General features: G+C 48.4%; 1 protein-coding gene across 2 annotated transcripts in view; it reads right to left on the bottom strand.

Moving 5' to 3' along the window:
• The window catches only part of Igdcc4 (immunoglobulin superfamily DCC subclass member 4), a 35,489-nt gene that overhangs the window by 14,090 nt on the left and 9,868 nt on the right, over positions 1 to 11,531 (bottom strand). For both annotated transcript variants that reach the window (XM_031343826.1, XM_031343827.1), the window contains exons 2-5: positions 8,538 to 8,891; positions 7,788 to 7,929; positions 2,354 to 2,490; positions 958 to 1,098 (exon numbers count right to left, since the gene is read on the bottom strand). In XM_031343826.1, coding sequence (XP_031199686.1) covers positions 958 to 1,098; positions 2,354 to 2,490; positions 7,788 to 7,929; positions 8,538 to 8,891 — 774 coding nt within the window. The remainder of the gene's footprint in view (positions 1 to 957; positions 1,099 to 2,353; positions 2,491 to 7,787; positions 7,930 to 8,537; positions 8,892 to 11,531) is intronic.

The raw sequence follows: 11,531 nt of genomic DNA, 5'->3' as shown, positions 1-11,531 counted from the left end.
TCTCTTTCTCCCCTCCCCCCTCCCTAATTTTTTGAGGCAGGTTGCATTGAGTAGCCCTGGCTGCCCTGGAACTTGCTTTGTAGACCAGGCTGAGATCCGCCTGCCTCTGCGCCCACCTTTCCATGCTGGAATTAAAGACCTGTGCCAGGGCTGTGAGATGGCCCAGCTGGTAAGAGCACTGACGCTTTTCTGAAGGTCCTGAGTTCAAATCCCAGCAACTCACAACCACCCATAATGAAATCTGACACCCTCTTCTGGCGCATCTGAAGACAGCTACAGTGTACTCATGTATAATAATAAATAAATTTGGGGGCCAGAGTGAGCAGAGGTCCTAAAAAATTCAATTTTCTTTTTTTTTTTAAGATTTATTTATTTATTCATTTTATGTGTATGAGTACACTGTAGCTGTACAGATGGCCATGAACCATCATGTGAATCGAACTCAGGACCTCTGCTTGCTCCAGCCCTGCTCACTCAGGTCCCACTCACTCCAGCATAATACACTGTAGCTGTCTTCAGACACACCAGAAGAGGGCATCAGATCTCATCACGGATGGTTGTGAGCCAGCACATGGTTGCTGGGATCCGAACTCAGGACCTTCGGAAGAGCAGTCAGTGCTCTTACCTGCTGAGCCATCTCACCAGCCCCAATAATTCAATTTTCAACAACCACAAGAAGGCTCACAACCATCTATATAGCTACATAAAAATAAATAATAAATCTTTAAAAATAAAAAGATGTGTGCCACCACCACCGATCTTTAATACAACCTTCTTTAGACTTCACTATTACATGAATGTGTGTACATGTGAGCACGCTTGAGTGTGCTTATGGAAGTCAGAGGACAACTTTGTGGAGTTAATTCTCTCCTTCCATCTTTAGGTGGAAGCTCCTGACTTGGAGCCTGTGAGATACTGTACCATCTTGCCCACACCCCCAGTCTCCTCTGCACTTACCCTGTCGTACCCAGGACACAAAAGGGGTGGGGTCAGCAGAGGCCACACACTCCATCACTACACTCTGTCCAGACACCACTGTGGTGTTCTCTGGGGCTGCCACGATGACCACATCCTGGCCCCTGGTAGCCTCCAAGGACCCTGTAGTGAAGATGGGACAGGGTCAGCTTGCCACCCAAAGCAGGGGACCTGGGGCATCATGGTTCTTTCTGTTGGAAGTGGAAAGTAGCTGCTAAGCAGAGCTGGAGTGGGCTTCAGAGCTCTTCCTCTTGGAACCAGAAGAATGCTCCCTGACACAAGTGAACCCCACAAATTACTGGGTAGACCATACCTCCCCCATATTTCCCCTCCCAAATCCAGCTCACATGGCCTCTGCCTTAGACTCAGCACCCAGTTCTAGATCTAAGACTGCTTATAAAGTATAAAGCATTGTGTGAGTTAGGCAGATCCCTTTCCAATGTGCCTCGGGGTTCTACAAGCAAAAGGTGGGCTGTAGTTTTTAGCAAGGAAGCTTCGAGGTGTGTTTCTGTATCCAATTCTCTCTCTCTGCTGCAGAACGGTGAACACCTGGTTTGTCCAGCAGGGGGCAGCATAGACCTAGTGCCCGAGAGAGCGCAAAGACCGCCTGGAGCTGCAGAAGCCCAGGAACAAGAGGATGACACAAGTGAGCGACCTTGGGGGAGGCTTGCAGTGAGATCTGTCCAGCAGCTGCTGAATGCCAAACACTTTCCATTCCCATCTCAGGGTCACACAGATGGTGAGGAGAGTCAGGATTGAAAACAGGTCTTCGTGACCCCCTCCCCCCAAACTAGTGCCCTTGCTACTATCTTATCCTGGCAGGAGCTTTTCAAAGAGAGGCAGAAAAGAGACTTATAAAACAGCTAAAGATGCTTGCCACCATGTCTTTCTGATCCCAGGAACCCACTAAGTGGAAGATGACAACTGACTTCCACAAATCCTTCTCTGTTCATGGGTTCTATGGGGCTTGAGCATGAACACACAAAATGAATGTTTTTAAAAAATTGAGGGAAAAAAGAGAAAGGCAGAAAAGGACCAGAGTACAAGTGGCAAGGAGCCAGGTTGGCATATATAAGGAGACTGGGTGGGTCTCCTGCCCAGCGCCCTTAAGGCACCCGCACAGGCAGAAAGGACCAGAAGCTGCAGGGCATTTTGATACCTGCTCACTAGTTCTTGTCCGACTGTAGGAAACGCAGATACTCCATAAGAAGGGACAACCTCCCCCCACCCCCGTGCCGGTTGGGGTCCCAAACCCCAGGTCTATCCCATGTAGAACTACTACCCAATCAGCTTTCTGAAGACCCAGGTCTAGACCCTTTCATTTCCAAGATAGCAGTCCCCAGAACTCCCCAGGTTACCTGTCTGCCTGTCCCCTTACCTCTGAGGGCCACACTGAGAGAGGCCTCCTGGCTGAATCGTTGGCGGGCTAGATTGGTGGCCACACAGCGGTAGGAGCCTGCGTCACTGTCCCGGACGTCCAGGATCTGGAGGACGCCATTGGGAAGAGTGATGAGCCTTGGGAAGGAGCAGAGGGAGCCTGTGAGGTGGGGGAAGGCAATCGAGGGGGTGGCTCGTAGGGACAGAAATGCAAATCCAAACTTTAAGATACGGCCTCACCTAACAGACTGGCAAAGACCAAAACGTTTAATAACAGCTCAGGTGGGTGACGAAACCACGGAAGGCACATCTGTCCAGCGGGTATCACCCAGGCCATGCTCTTTTCTGGACAAGCTGGTAGTGTGATCCAACAGCAAGGAGCTGTCCATCTAGCTCTGACACTTCTAGGAGTCTCTGCCACAGTCAGTCTCAGACACGTGCAGCAAAGGCATGTGAGTGTTCACGGCAGCCCCGTGCCAGAGGCTGGGAACTGTTGAGTGTGTCCTGGCTTCCCAGGTGTGTGGGGGGGACTTCCTGCAGTGGAACTCAGCAGGTCCAGGAATCATCCATGCTGTGTGCTTTGGTGCCACAGGATGACATGAGTGCAGAGCCAAATTCTTACTAGTTTGTATAGGTACTGGATGTCCCCATAAAAGGAAGTTGTTTCTGAGAAGGGGGGCCTGGCAGCCTGGAAGCTGGAGGTGTGAGAAACCTAACTTTTTATTACACACACATTACCCTTTTAAGAATTTGGATGTTTTAAACCACTTTTTTCCCCTCTGAAGATTAAGACAACAACAAGAGTGTATGTGTATGTATGTGTTAGAGCAGGTGCCTGCAAAGTCCAGAAAAGGGCGGGAATGACAGACGGAGCTGTAGTTATTGGCAGTTGTAAACAGCCTGATGCGGTGCTCGGAGCTAACTCCAGAGGAGCAGCTCGCATTCTTAACTGCCGAGCCATCATCTCTCTGCCTTCCCACTCTTCATTAACCTCTTACCTGCGTTTCCTTTCCCTCTTCCTAACAAACATTCTCTTATTCCCTTATCTCCTTTGACCCTCAAAAGAATCCCAAGAGGCAGGAGAATCCCAACCTCCATTTTATGGTGACAAAATTGAATCTCAGAGTGGTAGGGTGTTCACCCAGGGTCTTCATGCTGGAGCAGTTAAAACCCCAAACCAGAGGCTGGGGATATGGCTTGATTAGTAGAATGCTTGTCTAGCATGCATCAGACCTTGGCTTCCACCTTCAGCACTGTATGAACCAGTAACATTCCATGCCTGTAATGACAGTGCTAGGGAGGTGGAGGCAGGGGGATCAGAAGCTCAAGGTCATCCTGTGCCACACAGTGCTTTTGAGGCCATTGTAGATGATGTGACACTATGCTACAAGACATCTTGAACCTGGTCCTAAAGGCCATGTTCAGCCCCGTTCTCATAGCTAGATGTGACTGTGGGAGGGCATGGGTGTGGTTTCCAATAGTTTCCACACAGCAATCCACATAGCCATTTAGAGGGCCAGGGAGATGAAGGCCTTCTTACCCGGCCTGCAGGAGAGAATGAGGAAGAGGCCAGGAGACCTTGCTTGAGAAATTTTGGGCAGGGAGGTTGGGAGATAGTGGGCACTGAGTCCGTTTAACCAAGCAGGAGGTGATGAGGCCTTCTATGGGGTCAGCTCCAGGTAGTGAAAATCTTAAGTGTGTTTCTCTGGTGGAACCAGAGGGCAACAGGGCATTGTGTGCTGGGGAAGGAAGGCCCTTTGCTCCTGGAGAAGCAGGGGCTAAGGAAACCTAAGTATGGGAGCTGTGAAATGGCCAAGGGACTAAAGAAGGAAGGGTGTTGATTGGGACATTCAAGGCAGGTGGTTGGGAATATGGTTGGATCAGTCCTTACCTCATCTGCCCAGGTGAACCTTTGTTCTGCGCCCAACCTCTCACCTCAGCTCCAGATCTACTCACAGATGTGCTAAGGTAGAGAGGTGGGGGCGGTGAAATGTCTGAGCCAGCACCCAACCTACTGCCATGAGAAACCAGGTGAGAAAGAACACCCCTCATGGCCGACTCTAACTCACATGATGCCATCTGTGGTGTTTCCTTTCCCCTATCTTCCAGCCAGACTGTTCCCCTGTGGGATTACCTCCACTTTTGAATCTTAAGGGTCCCTCTCTGGTCTTGCCAGGAAAAGGGAGCACCAAGTACCAAGAGCAAGCCTGTTCCGTGAGCAATAACACTTCTTTAACTTTGTGTGCAGGAGCAGATCTGCTCCTTCCTCGGGCACAGAGCTGTAGCTGCAGCCAGAGGCAAGGTGCTGCACTGCCTCCTCAAGGCAGTCTAAACTTCTTCTGGTTTTGTTACAATGAGGTTTTAGAAACTCTGGCTTCTGGAAAGATGTCTGAGATGTATTGGTTAGTAGGGGAGAAGTTACAAAATAGTGCTTAAGAAGCAATTCTGGTTTGGGGAAACAGATAAACAACAGGTTGGGTCATAAGAACAAAACGCTATGGTTGGCAAAGCTTTTGTAGTGCATGGGGTTTCCTTTGTGAGGGGAATTATTGGGGATTCTTATTTGTTGAGCTTTACAAAATGAAAAAAAAAAGATTTTCTCTTGAGATAGGCTGGTCTGGAACAGGATTGAGGATGAGTTCGAACTCCTGATCCTCCTGCCTCAACCTTCCAAATGTTGAGATAGGAAAATTTCTTTCTTTTGGGGGGGGGGGAATGAATGGGGTATGGTTGACACAGGGTTTCCCTGTGCAGCTCTGGTTGTCCTGAAACTTGCTCTGTAGAGAGGCTGGCCTTGAACTGCCTCTGCTTCCCAAGTGCACCGCTGCTGCCACCAGCTGGCAGGAAATTTCCAAATGTGAAAAAGTATGTGCCTTTCCACACTTTTCCTTTGTAACCGTGGGCTTCAACACAGAAGCAGCAGTGGTGAGGGCTGAGAGAGCAAGTTCTAATGTGTGTGTGTGTGTGTGTGTGTGACTGTGGCAAGTGACATGACATGTCTGGGCAATAGCTTCCTCATCAGAAGGAAGGGTCCAGTGATTTCCACCTCGCATACTTTACAGTCCTAACGTAGCCTCACATTCCTTAAGGGATGTAAGATCCAGTAAGTCACAGACCCTAACACATCTATACAGGTGTGAACCACACGTGCATTTCAAAGGACATGGTGGAAGACTCAAAGGTAAAGCCTTCGTTTACTCAGTAGGGGACTTCCCTTCCCTTTCTATAAGGTTGTGCATTTTGGCATTTTAATATAAATTCATTTTTTAGTCTCATTCATGACTGGCTCCCATGGAAGAAAAAGCATCCCCTATTTTTAGAGATTAGTGTAAGTGGGGCTGGGGTGTGGCTCAGCACCTTACAGACAAGGCGTGGTGGCACGTGCCTACAGTCTGTAGCACTTGGAGGTAGAAGCAGGAGAATTAGGAACTCAAAGCCAGCCTGGGCCACATGAGATGCCTTGAAATAGAAAGATGAGAGAGAGAGAGAGAGAGAGAGAGAGAGAGAGAGAGAGGTAGATCATAAATACCAGGGAACTACCTTGGTGTTTAGCCTTTATCATTCATTACAAAAATACCCCTTTCCCCTGACATTGTGTATTTGTGCTGCAAATGCTCACAGCCAACTCTTGAGACCACTGAGCTGAGTTTATCTCTAGCATATTTGTATATCTGGGCACATGCAAAAATATACATCTTGGCCATAATCAAGTTGCTGTTTTAGACATTTCTTTATTCCCTGACACAATGTGCTGGGACATGTGAGCCTGGACTATTTATAGCCCAGGATCAATTTTCAGAGGACTTGGTGGCAAGCACTTCTGGGGCCTGGGAGCTGGCAGCCCCACCTTATGGGTGAGGTCTGTGGCTCCATGGGATGATGCCTGAATTAGATGCTGGCAGGGGAAGTCTGATCCCCACTGTTTTGAGGAAGACAGCTTAGTCTACATAGTGAGGTTTAGACAAGCCTGGGGTTCACAGGGAGACCCTTTTAAAAACAAAACAGAAGCCTAACAATGAGAGAAAAACAAAAACACAATTAATAAATGGGGCCAGGGATGTTGGCACAGTCCTATAATTCCAGGACTACAGAATCTGAGGCAGAAGGCCAGCCTGGGCTACCTAGCAAGACCCTGTGTCAGGAAACAAACAATTGACTACCCCTCTAAATAACAGTGGTTGGGCAATGAGAAAATTTTTCTTCCTTTTTTGTTTATATGAATGTTAAAAATATATCTTTGGGCTAGGGATATAGCTCAGTTGTTAAGAATACTTGCTTAGCATGTCTAAAGCCCTGGGTTCCATCCCCAATACCACATAAACTGACATTTCAGTACCAAGTAGGGAAGAAGATCAGGAGTTCAGGGTCATCTTTGGCTACTGTAGAGAGTTTGAGGCTAGCCTAAGCTACAATAAGACTTTATTTAAAACAAACAAACAAACAAACCAAACAAACATGCTACAAAGACCACATTTGGGGAATTGCAACTTAACTGAATGCCCTTCACATTTCATTTCATAGATATAGGGAGAAGAGAGTTGAATGGGATGTGTCAAGGATGAGTGGAGACCAAGTGACACTTTGTCAACAAGGATCGTATCTGTTGACTTTATCTGATCAAAGGTATTCCGTGACTTTTCTACACCTTCCACTCCCACCACTGAGTCAAAAATCAGCAATGATGAGGCAGCCCAATAGTCAAGAAGGAGTTGGATGTACTTGGGGATGATTTACAAGCCAATGTTTCTAAGCATGTGTGTGGGTGGAGATCCCTCTTCCATGCAGCACAGGGTTGCAGAATGCCTGGGAGGGACCTTTGGAGCAACATTGGTCCAAGACGTGAAGCCAACCTAGAGGCCACAGAGGCAGTGAGCCTCTGAGTTCTGGTCTGCTATGTGTGCATCAAGACATGTCAGGAGGCTGTCACAGCACGGGGAAAAATCCCGGTTGTCCTCTGCTTGGCTTTCAACCTAAAATCTTCCCTGGGATTATTCCACCAAACCACTGTCTTTATAAAAAGGGAAGTGAATGGGACAAGATAGACCTTGTAGCCTGCTGATCAGATGCCTGTGCCTGACAGGATAGAGCGGAGATGGGAAGAGAAGTAGGAGTCCTGGGAGGAACTCCAGAGGAACCTTGAAAAGAGCAGAGCAGAAGTCATTCTTCTGCCAGTGGCCCCTGATGTGGTCGTGAATAGATCATAGCCGCTGTTTGGCTCTTAGAATCCTCAATAAAGCAAGTGGTAGACTGGGAGTGCTTAGAAGAGCTCCAGGCTAGCCCTAGTTCTAAGCGCCTCAGCCTAGGCTACAAGTCAGGCTAGTGGTTGGCTCTTGGGTGAGTTTAGGCGAACAGAGCCACCTTGGCTATAAGAATCCCAGTTCTAAGCATGTCCCAGAACCCTCTGCCCTGTGCAAGACTCCCTGAGGGGCACTCACCGGGGTTCCTCAGGCACAGTCACCTGGTCCTTTTCCCAAGTAATGATGGGGGCTGGCAGGCCCTCGGTGTGACATTCAAAGCGTGCTGTCCCGTTCTCCTCCACGGTCTGGGACTTGGGGTGCAGAGAGAAGTCTGCAAGTGCTGGGGATGAGCACAGTGAGGAGAGAGAGTGAGAGAGTGATCGCTGTCAGCACAGTGACACAGAACACGGAGTCAATGGAAACACAGCCAAGCAAACCCAGAATGAGGGAGAACAGACTGGTGGCCAAGGGCTAAGAAATGATTGCTGGTCAGATGGTGCCGGCAGCATGTGATTCAAAGGTACCCATGTCTAACATTATCATCATAGTATTTCCTGGTATTCTGTACCTCTAGAGACCCCCGAGGAGCCAGTCAGGAGGATAGGGCATGGTTATATCCCTGCACATTGTGGTGTGTGGGTAGGAAACAGGAAGAGACACCTTTGGGTTCCTGATTTCTTCCTGGCAGACAAGCCAATCCTATACACTAGAACTCCGAGGGTGGAGAAAGGAGGGTGATGGAGTGAAGACCCAGCTGATGGACCCACTGAACAGCAAGAGTAGATAACAGCAAGAGGGGACCCAGCGAGTGGGACAGGACAGGAGGCGGGGAACCTGGGCTGGGCTTCCGGTTCTGATGCAGGTAACTAACTTTAGATCCTTCTCCCTATCCCTTCCGTTCCCTTTGGTCTCCAAATTTCCACTGTCACCCCAGATGCAAGCACTTACTGGCAAGCTTGACCACAGCAACCTGGCTGGCCACCACTCCCAGCGGGCCATGGGCCAGACAGGAATAGCTGCCCTCGATGACCTTCCAGATCCTAAGAGCTTGTTCATCATCACTGTCTTCTTGCTCTAGGGGTGAGGACAGCCACAGGGAGCCATTGGGTAGCAGGTGCAGGTTGCCATGCTCTAGCACAGTGTCTCCATCCTTGCTCCATGTCACCCTGGTCGGAGGCCCAGCAGCTGTAGCCCCCAAAGTGCAGTCCAGCACCACAGCCTGCTCGGGACCCAGGACCACCTGCAGGGGTCCCTCATCACAGCTCAGCTTGACAGTTGTCTCCTGGGGCAATGGCAGCTCCCCTGTGAGGAAGAAGAGACACCAGGGCTGTGGGTGTGTGGCCTCCTGGTGCACCACCACCCAATGTAATCATGCTTAAGGAAAGACCCTGTGTCCATCTGTATCCGTTCTCTCTTTGCCAGCAGCCCCTTACTTCTCAAGTCCCATCTCCCCATGGCTTGACTTCTTTGTCCACAAAAGACCCAGCTCACAGCAGCCCTATTACAACAGCCAGAAGGTAGGCTTGACCCAAATGTTTGCTCTTCGCCTGCTAAGTGACTAATATTTTACTCAGTCAGCAGAAGGGATGAAGCGTTTCACATGCTAGAGCATAGGAAAACCCTGGAAACTTCATGCCAAGTGAAAGCCATCAGCCACCAGAAGCCACACACTTTGTGATCCCATTTCTGTGAAATGTCCATAAGTCAGAAAGTAGATTAATGGTTACCCAGAGACTTGAGCAGAGAGGAAGGGGGAATGACCACTAAGGAGCATGAGGTTTCTTTTTGGTGAAAATGTTCTAGAATTAGACAGTGGCCAAAGCAACACAACCTTATTAGTATATTCAAAACCACAGGGTGGGAGGGGGATTTGGAGCTGCAGCTCAGGTGGTAGAGTGCTTACCTATAGTATGCCTGAGGCCTGGGTTTGGCTCCTAGCACTGCATAAACTGAATGGGGTGATGCACACCTGCAATCCCAACCCTCAGAGAAGAAGGTAGGCAGACCAATAGTTCAGGGTCTTCCTCATTCCTTGGCTATGTAGAAATTTGGAAGCCAGTCTAGACTACGTGAACATCTGCCTCAAAAAAATTTACTTGTACACGTAGTAAATTCTATATAAATTAGGGTTGTTTCTTGGTTTTAAAAATGCAGAGCAATTCTTTCCTTTTAGGGCTGTCATGAACATCCGCTGGGTGATGTGTACTCGGTGCAGCATTGCCTGGCACTGTGTGGTGGCTCAGTGGTTTTACTCCCCCAGGAATCCAACATCTCATCCCCACCACTATTACTCATACCTCAAGCTTGAAAAATGCTGTAGTTGGAAAACTCTGAGAAATGTACTGTGAGTGTAAGGCAAGTGTGAGTGTGTGTGTGTGTGTGTGTGTGTGTGTGTGTACTTACATGCTGCCCATAGACCCTAACACTGCCCCTGCCATGAAGAGGAGAGAAGGAGGATTAGAATAGAGCGTACACTATCCCGCATCAAGGCAATAATCACAAAGGGAAATATTTCTTATCATAATCAAAGCTTCAACAGGGTCTGCTCACTGTCATGAAGCAATGGCTCCCTGTGTGGGTATTTCATCAAAATTGACCCACTGTGTCTCTGTCCCATAAGAACTCAGTCACCCAAGTCAAGGTCTCTCCTCAGTGTCCGTCCTGCTTGCCTCACCATGAGGCCCAATGGCACATCAGAAAGGATGGAGGTGACATCCTCATCATGTGTCAAGGCTGGAGGGACAAAGCAGGAGGGCTAGGCAATCAGGAAGATGTATGGCCTTGGGCCAGGCACTTCCTCCTGGTCTCAGTTTTCTCCACTGATACAAAGATATCTGTTCCAGAGCAAACACAGCACCATCCCACGAACACTCCACAGTGTTCCAACTACATTACCCTACATACATGACCCTCTGTCTGCTACCCCTCTGTGTGCCCGTGTTTCCTCCCTACAGCATTCAAAGTGGAATAAGATAGTCCAGGGACTGGAAAGACGGCTCAGTGGTTAAGAGGACTAGCTGTTTGTTCAGAGGACTGGGATGCAGGCTCAGCATCCCTATCAGCTCACAACCATCCATAACCCCAGTTCCAGTTCTTTGATCCCCTCTTTATGGCCTCTGCTGGCAGCAGGCACACACATGGTACACAAAAGCATCCGTGCATGCAAAATACTTATACACATAAAATTAATAATAATAATAATAATAATAATAATAATAATAATAATAATAATGAAAAGAACTCCTAACCAGCTCAGGGAAGGGGGCCTGGGAAGAAATGTGAAGGATGAAGGGTCAGAAGGAAACTGACCAGACCACCACCCTCCCACTCTTACAGCGGAGCTCTGCTGGACAGGTCTGGCTGGCTGCCCTGAGTGATACAAAGTGCTAGGGGAGAAGGGAGTCCCCTCCCAGTCAAGGTTGCAGGGGTTGGAGACAGCCCTGGGAGTGGGGGGGGGGAGTGTTCTCCACACCACTGTGTAGGTCGGAGTTTGGATTTGTGTACTCACACCTGTAATTCCAGAGCTGGGAAGGTGGAGGAGACAGGGGAGTTCCTGGAGCCAGTTTCATCAATGAACTCCAAGATCAGTAAGAGATCCTATCTCTGAAATTAAGGTAGGGACTGGCTAAGTGGCTCAGTCATTAAGGAAGGGTATTCACTACTCTTGCAGAGTACTGGGGACCAATTCCCGGCATCGGCATGGAGGTTCACAATCACTTGTAGCTCCAGTTCTGAGAAGTCTGAGACTCACACACACCTGCACACCCATATCCACAAGCAAAACGCTCATATGCATCAAATAAAATTAATAAATCTAAATAATTTCCCTTTACTTATCTTGATATATTTATTATTAAAATATAATTTATTGTAATCATTACAATATAATTTATTATATTATTACTGTGAAGTTGCTTTTTTTTTTTTTTTTTTTTTTTTTTT

The sequence above is a fragment of the Mastomys coucha genome, unplaced genomic scaffold, assembly GCF_008632895.1.
Source record: "Mastomys coucha isolate ucsf_1 unplaced genomic scaffold, UCSF_Mcou_1 pScaffold23, whole genome shotgun sequence".
Taxonomy (NCBI): domain Eukaryota; kingdom Metazoa; phylum Chordata; class Mammalia; order Rodentia; family Muridae; genus Mastomys; species Mastomys coucha.
Note: the sequence above shows the minus strand (reverse complement) of the source record. Positions and strands in the feature narration are given on the sequence as shown.